Source organism: Salvia splendens, chromosome 13 (assembly GCF_004379255.2).
Source record: "Salvia splendens isolate huo1 chromosome 13, SspV2, whole genome shotgun sequence".
Lineage (NCBI taxonomy): Eukaryota > Viridiplantae > Streptophyta > Magnoliopsida > Lamiales > Lamiaceae > Salvia > Salvia splendens.
This window is the reverse complement of record NC_056044.1, coordinates 23,344,736-23,362,995: the sequence shown is the minus strand read 5'-3', so window position 1 is coordinate 23,362,995 and position 18,260 is coordinate 23,344,736. Positions and strand designations below refer to the sequence as shown.

At 39.4% G+C, this 18,260-nt stretch overlaps 1 protein-coding gene across 1 annotated transcript; it reads left to right on the top strand.

Annotated features, from left to right (window-relative positions):
- Window positions 1-11,683: 11,683 nt before the first annotated feature.
- Window positions 11,684-12,557, top strand: LOC121761573. The gene has a single exon (XM_042157210.1). It carries the CDS (start codon window positions 11,693-11,695, stop codon window positions 12,509-12,511), a length of 819 nt encoding a protein of 272 aa, XP_042013144.1. The 5' UTR covers window positions 11,684-11,692; the 3' UTR covers window positions 12,512-12,557.
- The last annotated feature ends 5,703 nt before the right edge of the window (window positions 12,558-18,260 follow it).

Below are 18,260 nucleotides of genomic sequence, written 5' to 3'. Positions count from 1 at the left end.
CTAATGCGTGTGGAGCAGCCGCCGTGCCATAATTTTTTTAATTTATTTATTATTTCAACTCTATATATACGGTTCATCGCATTTCATTTTATTCACACCACTCGTTCTACCGAGTAAAATTTTATTCCTCGCTTATTCTCTCTAGATAATGAATCACGATAGCCACTTCCCCAACACCGGTAAATCACAATATCCCTTGTGCAGGACGCAGTTCCCAGTGGGATATATGGGGAAAACACCAGCGGATTGGGAAACACCGGCTGGAGTGGTGGATGATTTAATGCCGGCGGATGTGGGAAACGCCGACGATAGCGGCGGAGGCGGCGGCAACCAAATTTTTTTTTTTTGGGGGGGGGGGGGTTTCCTGGCATCTTCGGCGGGTTCCCTTCCATTGGCGGTGGCAACGCTGAAGACGGAAGACCTGTACCCCCAATTGCCGTTTGGGGACAATGTCTATCGGCTCAACTTGGAAGGTTGGCCGATTGAGCGGATTATCCCACTCTGTGGAGCAATGAGCCTTCCTTCAGCAACTATTCTTTCTCGCTGGAGGAGTTAGGTCTACCTTCGTACATGGGAGAGACTCCTTAGCCGGCGGGGAGGGGCACGGGGACTGGGACTAGGAGGGGAATGGGGGGACGTTGCCGGCGAGTCGTCGCAGGCGGCGGGGGAGGGTGCAGAGGACAAGAGGACAGTTTACAGTGCAGAGGTGTACACTTCTATTGCGAAGGCGTGGGTCTCTGTTATAGATGATCCCGTTTGGTTGAATATCAGACAAATGATGGGCTATGGAATCATATCCAGCTAAGCTATGAACAATTTAAGCCGGATGGTGCGAAGTTCCACAAGCATGACAAACTCCAGAAGCAATGGGGCCGGATAAAGTCCTCCGTCTTCAGATTCAGCGACATCTACGACAACAACATTCGCTCGATGACCAGTGGGCAGACCATGGACGACATAAAAGAGTTGTCATACCAACAGTTCCCCGAGCTCAGACAATTCGCGCGTTTTAAGTATTGGGATACCTGTGTGGTCCGGAAGGATTCCTCCAAATTCCTGTAAGGGATGGCTGCAGGCTTCCCAAAGAAGAAGATGCCCGGTGTCTCCAGCGACTACAGTAGCAGCGGCGGTTCGTTCGACCTCAACTACGATGTCGATGAGGTGCCTACCCAAGTTCCCCACTACCGTCGTCTGATGGGACAGAAAACGGCGATGCGGATGTCAAGAGGAGTTTCCAGCGGGTCCACGTCTCGAGAGCTCAAACTCCAAAGATGACCGATGGCCTCAAGATCCAAGTGACGAAGCACCTGTACGATGTCGTTAGAGACTGAAACTAGGCAACCAACCCCATATACAAGAGAGAGTTGTATCTCCTGATGAATCAGATGAAGCGCAACATGGGGATGCCATGTGATGACATTGAGCATGGGGATGGGGGTGCCACTGGAGATGGTGGAGAGGTCTCTTACGAGTGAGCCAGGTCGCGTGTTGAAGCTTGAAGAAGGATTTCTTTTATGAATTGTAATAGAAGTTTTTTTATTTTATTTTTATTTTATTGAAGTATGTTCGAATTTTCTCAGTTTTTTGTCCAATTAATTTTGTATTTATTATTAATTTGATAAAATGAATTAAATGGAAGGGATAGGCATGTGGCTTGACTGTGGGAAGGCTAGGGCATTAGCTAGGCTATGGAATTGCGTGATGATGATATGACAGGAAGAATTTTAGGATAGATTGTGGTTGGGCTGTGGCTAGGGCATTGCTATTGTGAGTGCTCTAAATGGTGGGAGCAGGGAGTATTAACTTAATTAATAAATTAATTTTATAATTGATATTTATATAATTAATTTAAAATTTAATCTATAATGTTTTTCTAATGCCAACAATGGGCTGTCACTGTAAACAAATTAATTAAATAAAGCCGTTCCCATGGAAACCAATTAACAGTCCAGCTGCTACCCCAAGAAGAGAGGAAAATGACCCATTTTCTGTATTCTAGGTGTCCCAAGTTCCTAACCTCCTACCCCCAAAATATTTATAATTCATTTCTGGGGATAAAGAAGACCTAATAGCATGACTCTAAATTGAGTTAGATTTTTTTAACTGTAAAAGAATGTATTCTACGGATTATATTGGTGTAGTTCTAATTTCAAATCACCAAAAAGGTAGACAACTCATTTTCTGGAATCAAATTAAACATAATAGAATTCCATGTTCCCAAAATAGAGCCTAAGAGAAATTGGTACAATCCAATCAATGATGAGTACTATGGATGCTCAAATCTACAATTTGAGTACACAGATGACCTCTTTGGTCAAGGCAATGACCTGTGTATATTCATAATACCCTTATACTTTGACTTGCATTATATTTATAATTAATATAAATTAGTTTTATTTTAGGTATATTATTTTATAAAAGTTAGGAACGAATGATCTGAAGTTTTTATAAAAAGATCAGTACATGATTTTGAAATCAATTGGAAATAGCGATATAATGTTTAATAAAATTTATAGATATTTAATTTGAAAAGTTAATTTTTTTCTTAAATTATTATAAAAAGAGTAGTGTGTACTAGTTATAATTTATGTATATTTATTTATAAGATGGTTTGATCATTATATTGTCCAAGGTTATAATTCCTCTTTATTAATTTTTTAGTAAAAGTCAAAACTGGTCCTGAACGTATTCTCATTTTATGATTTCGGTCCTATACTTTATCTTTTGAATTTTTGCATCCTGAAAATTTCAACTCGGATCACAATTGGTCCTACACTAACAATTCCGTCAATTTTTAAACGGTTTTAACCCGATTTTGACCGATTTTTAAACGGTTTAAACCCGATTGAGACTGTTAAAACCATCAAAATCGGTCAAAATAAGGTTAAAATCATTTAAAATTTGAGGGAATTGTTAGTGTAGGACCAATTGTAATCTGAGTTGAAAAGTTCAGGATGCAAAAATTCAAAAGATAAAGTATAGGACCGAAATCATAAAATGGGCATATGTTCAGGACCAGTTTTGACCTTTACTCTTAATTTTTTTCATCTTTTATATTTTCTACTTTTCTAATGAAAAATCATTGGGAACCAATGTATTTATCTTCTCTCATGTATTCTCTTCATCAGGGGCTTTAAATCTCATCTTTGTTCCAACCACTATTCGTATTGTGATTTAGTGTAGTTCAATGTGAGTAAGTAAAAATATGAATCACATGAAGTTATTAGAATGTACAAGAAATAAATTTTGTTTGCATCAAATTAGAGTATAAATGTAATGAATTCACTTTTTTTGCAACAAACTGATAAAGTAAAGTGGAAACCAAAGAGAAGAAGACAAAATGGGTGAAAAACTAAGATTAGTTAAATAGGCAGAGAGAAAATAAATGAAAGGAAAGCAAAGGCGTATTAATCTGGGTGTTGAGATTATCTTTAAAATAAGGACATGTGTGTACTATACTCAAACCGGTTAGAAATATGAGTTCCTCATCTTCCTTCTTCAGCCTCGCTTCTCTCTCTCTCATCATCCTCGTCTCATCCCTATTCACCAAGGCGGCTGCAGTGCGCACCATCTGTTATGAGGATTGGGGCAAAACTGCACAATCAGTAAAGCTCGGTGATTGATTGCAGCTCGGTGTTAGCCGAGCTTAATCGTGCTCGGTGATTAGCCGAGCTTGCTGGTGCTCGGCATTAGCCGAACTTAGTCGAGTTCGGTGTTGACCGTTGTTATTAACTGATGCATAGACAAACGTGAGCCGTCGGATGCGATTAGTTAGTTAGCTTAAATGACAGCCGTTGGATTTGTTTTGGTTGTTAGATTAGTGTTAGTCAAATAGAGTGCATAACCGAGCTGTGCAAGCAGAGTGAGAGAGAAAGATTTTTCATCCAATCAGTTTGTAATCTTCCACAGAAATTGAACAAAAGATTCCTCATCGTTTTCTCATTGAGTTCTTGGTTTTCCTTCGTTAAACTCATTTCAATCAATTGTGTGTGTTGTCGATCTTGCTATTCGTTCTATTGTTGATCTTGACTGTGTTCGAGATTTGATCGCGTTACATCAGAGTTCACAAATTGGCGCCGTCTGTGGGAACGGAAGAAGACGACACATTCGACAATGTCTACTGCGAAATTTGATGTTGAGCGTTTTACTGGCGAAAATGATTTTGGCCTTTGGAGATTGAAGATGAGAGCTGTTTAGATGCAGCAAGGGGTCTGGGATTATGTGAAATCCAAGACGGATAAGAAGGGAACGCAGGAGGCTGATGCGGCGAAAGCACAAGAAATGGAATACAAGGCTTATAGCTCCATCGTCTTGTGCCTGAGTGACAGGGTACTCAGGGAAGTCCAAAAGGAGGATGATGCCGCAGGGGTGTGGGAGAAATTGGAGAAGATTTATATGGAGAAGTCGATTTCGAACAGATTACACCTTAAGCAAAGGCTGTTCAATTTCAGATTCTCTGACTCCAAGAATCTTGGGGGTCAACTTGAAGAATTCAGAAAGTGTATAGACGATCTTGAAAGTGTGGATGATGCCATGAAGGATGAGGACAAGGCTTTGATGTTATTGAATGCTCTGCCTCCAAGCTTTGAGCAGTTTAAGGACTCAATACTACTGGGGAGAGATTCGAAGGTAACTTTGGAAGAGGTATCCTCTGCTTTAAAATTGAAGGGAACGCAGAAATCAAACGATAAACCTATTGATCAGGCTGCTGAGAGTCTGAGTGTTAGGGTAGCATCAAAGAAGCCTTTTAAATTCAAGAAACCCTCATCTCAGAAATGGAAGCCTCCAACCACAAAGGGTGCAGATCAGAAAGAGACCAGGAGCTGTTTCTGGTGTAAGAAACCAGGCCATATCAAACAAAACTGTTTTGCTTGGAAAAAGAAGCAAGCTGAGAATGACAGAGAGGAGGGTACAGCTGCTATCACTGAAGAAATTGAAGAAGCAAGAGCCCTAAATGTGGTTAAAAACAGCCCAATTTCCAAGGTATGGATCATGGACTCTGGGTGCAGTTTCCATATGTCATCAAATATTGAATGGTTCTGGAATATGAGAGAGTCAGATGGCTCGGTTTTACTAGGAGATGATCATGTATGCGAAGTCAAGGGTGTGGGGGATATATGTTTGAGATTGGATGATGGATGTTTAAGAACACTAACAGATGTTAGATATATTCCATCTATCAAGAGAAACCTGATCTCCTTGGGCCTTCTTGAAAGGAAAGGCTATAGGTTGACTCTATATGGTGGAGAGATGCTTGTGACAAAGAATGGCCAGATGATTATGAAAGCTATCAGAAACAATGTTCTTTACTACCTGAAGGCTGAAGCAATTAATGGATCAGTTCACTCAACTCAAGAATCCATCAATTGGCATGCAAGGCTAGGCCACATTGGAGAAACTGGAATAAGACAGCTTTTAAAACAAGGTGTGATTAAGATGCCTAAGTCTGAGACACCAGTGGATATAGGATCATGTGAAGAGTGCATCCTAGGCAAAAGTAAAAAGCAGCCATATGGAGAGGGAAAACATATATCAAAGGAGCCTCTCCAATATGTTCACAGTGACATTTGGGGCCCTGCACCAATAAACAGCATTGGAGGAGGTAGATATTTTCTATCATTTGTTGATGACTTCTCAAGAAAGATATGGATAGTGATTATGAAAGAAAAATCAGAAACTTTTCAGAAATTTCAGCAATGGTGCACAGAGGTTGAACTGGAAAAGGAAAGGCCACTGAAATGCCTAAGAACTGACAATGGTTTAGAGTTCTTGTCCCATGAATTTGATGAGTTCTGCAAAAACAAAGGGATTAAGAGGCATAGAACAGTCCCTCACAACCCACAACAAAATGGAGTTGCTGAGAGGGCAAATAGAACTATCCTAGAGAAGGTAAGGTGTATGCTGATAGCTTCTGGTATGTCAAAGCCATTTTGGGCAGAAGCAGCTTCAACTGTCGTTGTTTTGATCAACAAGTCTCCATCAGCTGCTATAGAGAGTGAAACCCCGGATAGCAGATGGTATGGCAGTGCTGGGGATTACTCAAGGCTAAGGCCATTCGGGTGTAGAGCTTATGCTCATATAAAGCAGGACAAATTGGAGCCTAAGGCTCTCAGATGTGTCATGATCGGTTATCAGAAGGGAGTCAGGGGCTATAGGTTATGGTGTTGTGAGGAAGGGAACAAGAAAGTGGTGGTTAGTAGAGATGTAATCTTCAAAGAATCTGAAATGCCTTTCCTCAACAGAGATACTCAGAGAACTCATTTTGAGGTGGAGAACCTGAGAAAACGTACAGATGCAACTCAGACTCATCCAAGTCCTACATGTGAAGCCACTGGTGGTGGAACTACTGAAAGCCAAACTGAAGTCAGAACTCCGGAAAGAGTAATTGCAAGAGACAGAGCAAGAAGGAATATCAAGCTCCCTACCAGATTTAATGATTATGATATGATGCATTATGCTCTAGCAGTGGCTGAGGAGATGGATTATCATGAACCTTCCACCTATAAAGAAGCATTGAGGAGTCCAGAAAAGGATCAATGGTTGCTGGCTATGCAGGAAGAAATTGATAGCTTGTACAAAAATCACACATGGATATTGGTATTGAGACCTACTGACCAGAAAACAGTGGGTTGTAAGTGGATTTACAAGAAGAAAGTTGAAGCTTTCAACGACAACCAAATCAGATTCAAAGCTAGATTGGTGGCTAAGGGATTCACACAGAAAGAAGGGGTGGACTACAATGAGATTTTTTCACCTGTGGTTAAGCACAGTTCCATCAGAATTTTGCTGGCAATTGTTGCACAAAGAGATTGGGAATTAGAGCAACTTGATGTTAAAACAGCCTTTCTTCATGGAGAGCTTGAAGAAAAGATCTACATGGAACAACCACCTGGCTTCGTTCAACCAGGGGATGAGGGAAAGGTCTGTCTACTGAAGAGAAGCTTATATGGGCTGAAACAAAGTTCAAGGCAGTGGTATCTTAGATTTAATGAGTTCATGCAGAAGATTGGGTTTGAGAAATCTTTGTATGATCACTGTGTATTCATCAAGAGAAGAGATGGAGTTGCTGTGGCATATCTACTATTGTATGTAGATGATATGTTGATTTCTGCTAAGCATAAGGAAGAGGTGGAGCTAGTAAAATCTGATCTGAAATCTGAGTTTGAAATGAAAGATCTTGGCAATGCTAAGAAGATTCTTGGGATGGAAATTATCAGAGATAGACATCACAAGAAGATATGGCTGACTCAGAGGGATTATATCAGTAATGTGATCAAGAAATTTCAGATGGATCAAAGTAAACCAGTGAGCATACCACTGAGTTCTCAGTTCAAACTCAGTATGAATCAAAGCCCCAAAGATGATGATCAAAGAAGAGAAATGGACAAGATCCCATATGCGAACATAGTGGGAAGCATCATGTACACCATGGTGTGTACAAGGCCAGATATCAGCCAAGCAATAAGTGTTGTAAGCAGGTACATGGCTGATCCAGGTCTGGAACACTGGCATGCTTTGAAGTGGATGTTGAGGTACCTCAGTGGTACTCATGATTATGGAATTCTATTTGATGGAAGTAAGAAGGTTGAAAAGCAGCCTCTATTGGGATATTGTGATTCTGATTTTGCAACTAATATAGATACAAGGAAGTCCCAATCGGGTTATGTATTCTGCATGTATGGTGCTGCAGTGAGTTGGAAATCCAGTTTGCAGTCTGTAGTGGCACTCTCAACGACAGAAGCTGAGTACATTTCCATGGCTGAGGCTGTGAAGGAGAGCATGTGGCTGAAAGGAATCTGCTCTGACTTTGGAGTTGATCAAGAAGCTGTGACATTGCTGTGTGACTCAAATAGTGCCATATGTTTATCGAAGCACCAGACATTCCATGAGAGGAGTAAGCATGTGGATGTCAAACTACATTTTGTGAGGGATGAAGTTGAAAAGGGCTCGGTGAAGATTGAAAAGGTGGCTACTGAGCACAATGCAGCTGATATGCTAACAAAGGTGTTACCCGGACTTAAGTTGAAGTATTGCATGGATTTGGTGAATCTGATTCAGCTGGAGTGATTGTGGAAGATGGATATGCTCTGTGGATTGTCCAGTTGTGTCCCAAGGTGGAGATTTGTTATGAGGATTGGGGCAAAACTGCACAATCAGTAAAGCTCGGTGATTGATTGCAGCTCGGTGTTAGCCGAGCTTAATCGTGCTCGGTGATTAGCCGAGCTTGCTGGTGCTCGGCATTAGCCGAACTTAGTCGAGTTCGGTGTTGACCGTTGTTATTAACTGATGCATAGACAAACGTGAGCCGTCGGATGCGATTAGTTAGTTAGCTTAAATGACAGCCGTTGGATTTGTTTTGGTTGTTAGATTAGTGTTAGTCAAATAGAGTGCATAACCGAGCTGTGCAAGCAGAGTGAGAGAGAAAGATTTTTCATCCAATCAGTTTGTAATCTTCCACAGAAATTGAACAAAAGATTCCTCATCGTTTTCTCATTGAGTTCTTGGTTTTCCTTCGTTAAACTCATTTCAATCAATTGTGTGTGTTGTCGATCTTGCTATTCGTTCTATTGTTGATCTTGACTGTGTTCGAGATTTGATCGCGTTACATCAGAGTTCACACCATCATCCTAAACGGCCGCATCCATTTCACGCCCCCCACGAACAATCCCCTATACATCCCCGGGATCGGCGACTCCCCCGGTGGAGACGCTCTATATATGCTCCCCAGGGGGTCATTGGGCAACAACCCAATCGCCAGATCCTCGGGAGGAAACGCCGTCTCCAGCCACAGCTATATCTCCGGTGGAGACGGCCTCATGCTCCCCATTGCCAGATACCCAGGAGGAAACGCCGTCTCCAGCCGTTTCATGCTTCACAAGAGGTCATTGGGCTACATCCCCATCGACATGTTGGCTACCAGCCGCTTACCATCACCGCTGCCACCATCGGCATGTGTTGTAGAAAGTGAGCCTCCACCAAAACCACGTCCGCCGAGCTGTTACCCTAGATGTTGATAGGGACCAAACCGGAGGACTCAGCCTAAACGGCCCATTTATTCTATATACCACACCCCAGTTATTTTTACAACCGATGTGGAACTTAAGTTTTTCCTTCTTTTATGTTGAAGAATAATTGATGTTTTGGTTAATGGCTGATTTGGGACCCAACCCGGGTTCCGTCGCCGCCGTTACCTGCATTACGTGATTTACTTAATTGCTTGTTGTGTGGAAGAATTATGGATTTTAATAAATGAGATAATAAAATTATGATATCTGAAATCATTAAAAAAGATTGGCTTTTAGTATTCAAAGAATAGAATATGCTTTAAACTATGAGCACCGAAAACATCGTAAAAATTATAAGCATTGTTATTTATACTAAATTTAATTTCATTATATAGTCTTCGATTGAAAATAATTTTTTCAAAAAAATATAGTGTCAAACATATACTCCATTAATATTATTTCATTTTTAATGGGGAATGGACAACCTAGTTGTGTTTATTTAACACAACAGATAATTCATAACTTAATAATTAATCTTTAATTAAAATTTTAGTTAGGGGTATTAAATCACCAATAAAAAATTTAGGTTAGTCTTTTGTTTAGTAATAGTAGTAATTTGGTAGTGGTTTACAATATTTAATAAAAAGTGTTCCCAAACTAAAAATTAAAACAACCCATCAAAATGAAAGGTCTGTATCCACTCAAAAATTTGATAGTTTCCCTCAATCATGCTAATTAAGTCACGTGCACACTATAAGTTTTTCAAATATCTTAAAAAGATATAGTAACTTACAACATAGGACAACTTTATTTAATTTTTATTTTAATATATTTATAACTCTGGAAAACAAGATGTTAGGAATTTTTGAAACGTTAGTTTATCACTTATAAGATTCAACCAATGTGTCAAATATGTTATACATGTACATGTATATACATGGTTATACTAAATGACAATTCAAATTAAAATGACAACCTACTTTTATAAGGACCCTTAGATTTAAGATCAGATTCAACATTATCCACCATGTGGCATGTGTTGTTTGCCTATGTATCGCAAATTGCTTAATTATTTCTGATTTCGTAACATAGATTGCTTGGAAACATATGACGAGTTGTTTGGTATCATAGTTTGCTTGCCTAGGTTATCATTTTAACTATAGTGTCACCATAGTGTTCTGATTTTGTATCCCGGATTGTTTGGAGCCATATGCCAAGATGTTGACCTATATATTACAGATTGTTTGTTAAGATTGTCATTTTAACTATGATGTCACCATAATGCACCCAATATATTATTTTATTTTTGTTCAATGGTGTATAAATAAGAATCGTTCTGTTTGTGATTTTTTATACCAAACTAAAAATGTTAATAAAAATGCAATCAATCGACCAAAAATGCAATGATCTTGTTTTTTCATCGTGTGGTGTGACGAGGGTTTTTACAAAGATTAACGATAGCAGAGCAATCGAGATTCCAGTTGCCTCTATGAACAAGACAATGACTGACCAAATCATTAAGGAGATTTATTTCAATGTAAACCCACGCTTGTGGCAATAATGCACATGAAATTTGTCCTTTTCTCCTAATCGACAATTTCAGTCCATTCGTGTGGGTCGTGATGTGGATTCACATCCTACCAGCTTATATATTTTGAGATACACTCAGATTTTGAAGAATAATTAAATATGCGTTTTCTTCTGCAAATTAATAGACGTGAAGTGCCTAATAATGTCATGCCGCTCGTGCAACGCGCACTTGCATGTGAAGTTATGCTTAGGAAGTAAAGTAAAAAAATGTAGTACAACTACAATATCAGAGGTATTGACGCACAACTTTCCCTTTTTAAAAAAGAGTTTCTTGCACCAGTAAAAATGCACACTTTAACTTGTTACGCTAGAGTGCTGAACTAAAATAAAAGTTACAATGCGAAATTACAAAGCATGCAGGGATTTTCAAGTGCATGCTGAACTATCGTTGAAATGTGGACTCCGAATTGACGCAGGTGTGAGGCCTTCTGCTATGAAGATGAATACATACAGTAGAAGTTTATCTTTTACAGTATTAATTTGTTTTCTACTCTTTAATTTTATTTCAATTTTTTTGTTTGTGTCAAATTCCATCCCCTTAAGGAATATGTTGATCTTTTCGTTTCCAATTAGTAATAGGATTTTTGTTGCCTTATTGTAAGTTTTAATAGTAACATTTGGAGAATTTAATAAACGAGTGGTGTTTATGTGTTGGTAATTGGTTTCGTTTGCCCCTTATGTTCGGTTATTCTCGAGAGCGATTCGGCATCATGAATGTGCACAACACTGAAGCCCTGATTCAACTGCAGCTTCTTATGCATCTTCTTTCACTTCATTTAGAGGAGTTAAACAGCAACGGCAGCTCATTCATGTTAGCTGTCAATGATGTCAGAATTATAATGCAATAATTTCTTCACAGACAACAAATGGCACTCGTGCGCGTGTGCTGTTCCTGCTAATAATGTGGATCACCCACATTTATTACTTCAAAATTGTCCAAATAGCCCTCTTGTCTCAACGCTTGGAAACATTGCACAAACCACGCCACTTTACTCGTCAATCCAGAACACCATCACATTCCCCCTCTCCACCACTATATATACAACACACTCTTCTTCCCCTTCTGCATCATCAACAAAAACCAAAACATAAACAAAATGGCACTCTCACCTTTGAGATCAAAGTTCCTCCACCACAACCGCTCTCTTAGCTTGCCTTCCAAATCATCACCATCATCCTCTCATCTTGATGTCAACATCTCCGGCTTCGAGGCCTCCTGTTCCTCATTGTCATCAATGGAGAGCAGCATCAAAGGCCTCAAAAACTTGTACACCTCCATCGACAATTTGCTTCTGCTTCCTCACATCCAACAGATCATCTCCCGCGACGAATGGATTGACCAAGTGTTGGATGGGTACATCAGGCTCTTGGATGCCTCCTCCACAGCCAGAGATCTCATCTCAAGCACGAAGCAGCACGTGCAAGAGCTGCTCTCTGCGCTGCGGAGGAAGGATGCTGATGGCATTCGCTGCTATCTCAGCTCCACAAAGAAGTCAAAAAAGATCATCCAGAAATCTTTGAAGAGTTTCAGAAGCAAGTCCATTGTTGCAACCGTGGAGAAGGGAAGCGAAGCGTGGGAGCTCGTGCAGAAGCTGAGCGATGCAGAGTCGATCACCGTTGCAACTCTTGAATCTCTGCTGGCCTACTTGATTGGGGGTAGGATGCAGAGTGGGTGGTCCTTGGTGGCCAAGCTGATGCACTCCAAGAAAGAAAGCAATTACTTCCATGGTGCTAATGAGTTTGAGAAGATGGAAGCCCTCTTGCAAATCAGCTTAGAAGGTGTGCAAGTTGAGGAAGTCATGACTCTATCTAAAGAGGTGGATTCCAGCATTCAGAATCTTGAGCAAGAGCTGGAATGCTTGTTTAGACAGTTGATTAGAACCAGAGTGTTACTCCTTAACATTCTCAACCACTAGCAAATTTTGTATATCAACAATGTGTATATTCAATTTACTGGAATAGAAAAAACTATAGAGATTTCATCTACGTTGACTTTGCCTGAATTTCAAATCATCCAACTCATTGCCCGTTTAGTTTTTTCTGATTATTGTGCCAATGATGAAAAACATAAGAAGGAACAGTGTATATTTCTAGACAAGCAAAATATTTTTTATGACTAGACTGATATGGAGGAACTTTGATCTCAAATACAATTATGAAGAATAATCAAACCTCGGTTTAAAAATTGAATTGGTAACAGAACAGAACAGAAAATGAAATAAAAATTTATTCAATCTTAAACCAGACACCATTATGCATAAGTTTAAAGATTTAAGATTATGCATATCCTACCAGGCCATATTACATTCAGTTATCTATTGAAAATATGAGTATTAATAATGAATTTACCTGTATAGTTTATTAGGTCGAATACAAGCACCGTGAGAGCCATCACTATTAAGTTAACACTTAATTAATGCTCAATAATGGTTCCTCATTTATGCCCATAGTAACACAAACATAAAATCGGAAAATATGTATGTAGGCATGATTTTGTTAAAGTTCATATGAGATGAGTGCATAGAAAAAACGTGGTGTAATTAATTAAATTGAATGATGTAAGTAGGAAGGGTGTGAGATGGAGGAAGGAAACCACGCCACACGAGTGGATTCTAATAGTTAAATGAAATAGGAGCTGTGAAGATTCCAGTTGCCTGTTCAGAAAAGACAAGCAAGGTGATTAACTTCAATGCCAATGTGTGTATAAAAGGATTAAAAAATTAGGCAGGAAATTTGTCGTTTGTGATAATCGACAAGTTGAAACCATTCGTGTGCAGCTATGCAAGATCGCTAATCTTATTATACAATTGTTTTATGAGATACAGTTGGGATTTTTTAAGTTATATGAAAAAAGGAGACTTGGTTTTGTCCTGGCCTGCGACTACTCAACCTGCCAAATAATGTACTTCTGCATTTGAAATCAAGCTAACAAAACACTACATACATTTTAGTACTATAGTACCACAACTCTTTTTTTCCTTCCAACTCATTTATCTTTGATATTAGCTGGCGGTGCTCATGTGGATGACATACAATTATTACAATTTCTTCCTAGACAAGACACAACACAAATGCCACTCGTGTGCTAACTAATCTAATACCCCTCGAAATTTTCCTCACTTATAAACTACTATTAGGTGCAGCAACTTGGTCCAAATCGTGGGAAACATTGCACAAACATCGCCTCAATAATTTCTAAATCTAGATCATAATCACATTACTCTCTCTTTCTAACATAAATTCCTTCACCCCTATAAATGTCACCAAAATTATAATCTGAGGCAACCATAACTTTCTTGCTGTTAAAACAGATTATTGTAGAGAAGATTGTTGTATTGGATTGATTGAATATGATACCCAACACCCATGTATTTATAGGGGTGTTGGGGACTCTTAAGATACAACAATAAATGTGCCTTGGAACAAGACTACTATTGGAACTAGACATTATTCATGTTCTATTCTTGGAACTCTAATGCTCATTAACCAATACTCCCCCTCAAGTTAACTAACGGGATTTCCGATACTTAACTTGCTAAGAGCCTTTGAGAAATCTTTTGCTCCAATTGCCTTTGTTAGAATATCTGCAAGTTGATCTTTAGATCGAACAAATGAGAATTCAACAATTCCTGCCTCGATTTTCTCTTTGATGAAGTGTCTGTCTACTTCAACGTGTTTTGTTCGATCTGTTGGACTGGATTTTCTGCAATGCTGATTGCGGCTTTGTTATCACAGAACAGTCAACATGTTTTTTGTGATAAAAGACTCAATTCCTCCATTAATCTTCTAAGCCACAATATCTCTGTCAAACCATTTCTGATCCCTCTGAATTCTGCCTCTGCACTTGATAATGCTACGACCTTTTGTTTCTTGCTCTTCCAAGTGACTAGGTTTCCCCCAACAAATGTAAATACCCAGAAGTGGATTTTCTATCCACTGGGTTTCCAGCCCAGTAGGCATCCGTATAATCATGAATCTCCAAATGTCCATTCTTCTTTAACATAATTCCATGATCAAAAGTTCCTTTGAGGTATCAGATAACTCTTAATGCTGCTTCAAGGTGGTCGTTTTGGGGTCAGTGCATAAACTGACTTATCACACTCACTGCATATGCGATATCTGGTCTAGTGTGTGATAAGTAGATTAATTTCCCTACTAACCTTTGATAGCTCCCTCGGTCTGCAAGTTGGGCTCCTTCTGTAATTTGGAGACCATGGTTAACGACAATTGGCGTGTCTGCTGGCTTGCATTCCATCATGCCAGACTCTGCTAGAAGATCCAAAGTGTATTTTTTCTGATTGATGAAGATCCCTTCTCTCGATCTCAGAACTTCAATGCCCAGAAAATATTTGAGTGTCCCCAAATCCTTCATTTCGAACTCTGTCGCTAGATTCTTTTTGAGCTACTCTATCTCTTCAGAATCATCTCCTGTGATGATCATATCATCGACATAGATTATTAGGCATGTGATTTTATCCCCTCACCTTTTCAGAAATAGAGCGTGATCTGCATTACTCTGCTGATAGTCGTATTTCTTCATTGCCTCTGTGAAACTCCCGAACCATGCTCTCGGAGATTGTTTTAACCCATACAGGGTTTTCTTCAGCTGACATACTTCTCCGTCTTCAAAGTCATTCTCAAATCCTGGAGGAGCTTCCATGTAAACTTTCTTTCTTAGCTCACCATGCAGGAATGCATTAGTCACATCTAACTGGTGTAGGGGTCAGTCTTTGTTTGCTGCAATGGAAAGCAGCACTCGAACCGTATTCATCTTTGCCACTGGTGAGAATGTTTCAGAGTAGTCCACCCCATAGGTTTGAGTATATCATTTAGCTACAAGACGGGCCTTGTATCTCTCGATAGTTCCGTCTGACCTTCGTTTGATCGTAAAGACTCATCTGCAGCCAACAGTACGCTTTCCTTTTGGCAGTTGACATTTCTTCCAAGTCTTGTTTCTCTCCAAGGCTTTTAATTCGACCATCATCGCTTCTCTCCAGTGTTTGATTTTCAGGGCTTCTCTTACTGTCTGTGGGATTTCTTCTTCTCCATATAGAGCTGTCTCAAATGCTCTGGCCGGTTTTGTCAAGTTTGCTTTTGCCACACTACACACCAGATATCTTGACTGTCTTCCGCTTGTCTTTTCCGGAGAATATCTTTTGGGTGGAATTCCCCGAGTACTCCGAGGTGGCAAAATATATTGTCCAGTATCCTCATCAATGATCTCTCTCTCTCTCTCTCTTCATCTTCTGTAACTATATTGTCAGTAGTAACAATAACAGAGTTCTCAATAGAATTATTTACCTCGAATATCGGATGGGGAGATGTTGGGGTGACAATATGTTCCGCAGGTTGATTTGTGTTTAAGACCTGCTCGGCGACAGAAGTAGTTGGCTCGGGTTGACCGTCATTGGGGTTATGATCTGTTAGGGTTTGTATACTAGAAATCACCTTTCGAGTGATTGAATACTGTAAAACTCTAATTATTATTTTCCAATAAATGCAACAGATTATTTTTGTCGTAATGTTGTTATGTTTTACATTTAATGGATGTTTATTGCATATTTAAATGTATAAGTGAACATATTAAAGTCTAAGTCTTTGTTTTAGTACACCGGTTGTGGGCTGCGCTCAATTTAAGGGACGCGGTCAGTCCTGAACAAAGAAAAATAAGAATTTCACAACCCAGATAGACCTAGACTACCTATCGTGAAAGGTTGCAATATCAGTCTGATTATTTCTAAGCCTTATTGAAATATGATGACATTGGTGTGGTATAGCACTGAATGGATCTAACAGCAAGACGAGTCTTTATGCTATCTACTGAAAGACGAGGTCTTGATAATTAATTTCTTAATCAATGTACGTTAGCATTGAGCATACGATATTGAGTATCTACTACTTTGACTTACCAAAGGTGCGGGTTTTTCGTCACCCAACGATCCAGGTATATTGGGTAGTGGTGATCATTATCTGGCGGTGCTAGAATTGTTATTATATTGAATCGTGCGCGAGGAGAGTGTCGTTTGATAACATCCACAAGAGGAGCTCGAAACGAGGTTTTATTATTCGGAACCTAGCTAGTTGGAGTTTCATTACTCTATGAATAATAAATAAGAGTTTCTTGCTAAGTCCACTCTTGGAGATTAAAATATGTTAATTAATTAAGTTCATAGCAGACATTGATTATTTAATGGATGTTTCTATCTTAAGCGCGGGAAATGAATTAAACAAATTAAAGGAAACCCGGAATACTTGTAATTTCGGATTTGGAAAGGCAGTGCAATATTACTTCTGTAGTGGCTGCTTGTAATATTCCAATATAAGCTTGTATTAAATTGTGGGTTCAATTTAATTAGTAAAAAGCTAATAGGGTGAGGTCATGTCCAAATTCTTCCTTAGATTCCTGACTGGGCCCAATATGAGACTTAATATAAATAGGAGAATAAATGAGACATAATATATACTTTTTTCCATCACAATTTTCGTCCAGCCTCATTATTGTGAGAGGATCGAAATTCTCTCCTTCCGAGAATAGGTTTCTGTCTTCATTATTTAAGTCCTAGTACACTGGTGAGATTTGCCCACACAAATATCAGTCTACAGTCCGGGACACCAGTCAGAAGATCCGAGGTTGAGTTCTGAAGATCTTCACATGGAGAAAACGCAAGCCATCTTCGATTCTTAAGTGAATCAACGAGGTAAATTGGCTAACTCCGTAGTATGCATGCTTTAGGGATTGTTTGTTCTAAAGCATGATCATAATTCAAGTTATGAGCATGATACATGAGATAATTATACGAATAGAATTTGTCTAAATAATCCGCTAAATAGATCAAGTTCATGTGATCCGTTTAATGCACGCTTCCGCTGCCAACCCCTTCATGATCATGGGACATAGGCATCCAACTTAGCATGTCAACATTCGATACCTCGTTTATTTCCCTCCCCCCTGACTGGTAAGTTGGGTGTTGTAAAAGAATTTTGTTTCTAGGAAATTACAGTTCATCGTGGTGATAACCTGTCGGTTTTGTGGATGGTAGCATCTATATCCCTTTTGATTGATCCCATACCCAATGAAAACACATTTAATCGCACAAGGGGCTAATTTCGTTCGCTCATGTTTCGGGACATGAACAAACACGGAGCATCCAAAAATTCGAGGTTCAAGAGATAAGGCTGGAGGGACACTGATTAAGGTAGATAAAACTTGAAGTGGGGTTTTGAGATTAAGGATTCTAGTAGGGAGACGATTTATGAGGTATACTGACGTAGCAATTGCTTCGGGCCAAAAATATTTTGGGACCTTTGAATAAAAAAGAAGTGCCCTAGTCATTTATAGAATAATTCGGTTTTTGCGTTCAGCTACCCCATTCTATTCAGGCGTGTAGGCACAAGAAGTTTGGTGAATTAGGCCTTTCTCAGTGCAAAATTTTTTCATTTTTGTGTTGACAAACTCCCCCCCCCCCCCCCCCCATTATCTGATCGAATGATTTTGATTTTTGTTTGAAACTGAGTGAGGATCATGGCATAAAATTCAGAAAATTTAGAGAAGACGTCAGATTTGTTTTTCAAAAAATACACTCATGTCATGCGAGTGCAATCATCAATGAATGAGACAAAGTATTTCAAACCGTTCCCCCCTGAAATTGGACAAGGGCCCCACAC

Coding starts and splice junctions, on each gene's coding strand:
- LOC121761573 (XM_042157210.1), top strand. CDS start 11,693: ATGGCACTCTCACCTTTGAGATCAAAGTTCCTCCACCACAACCGCTCT.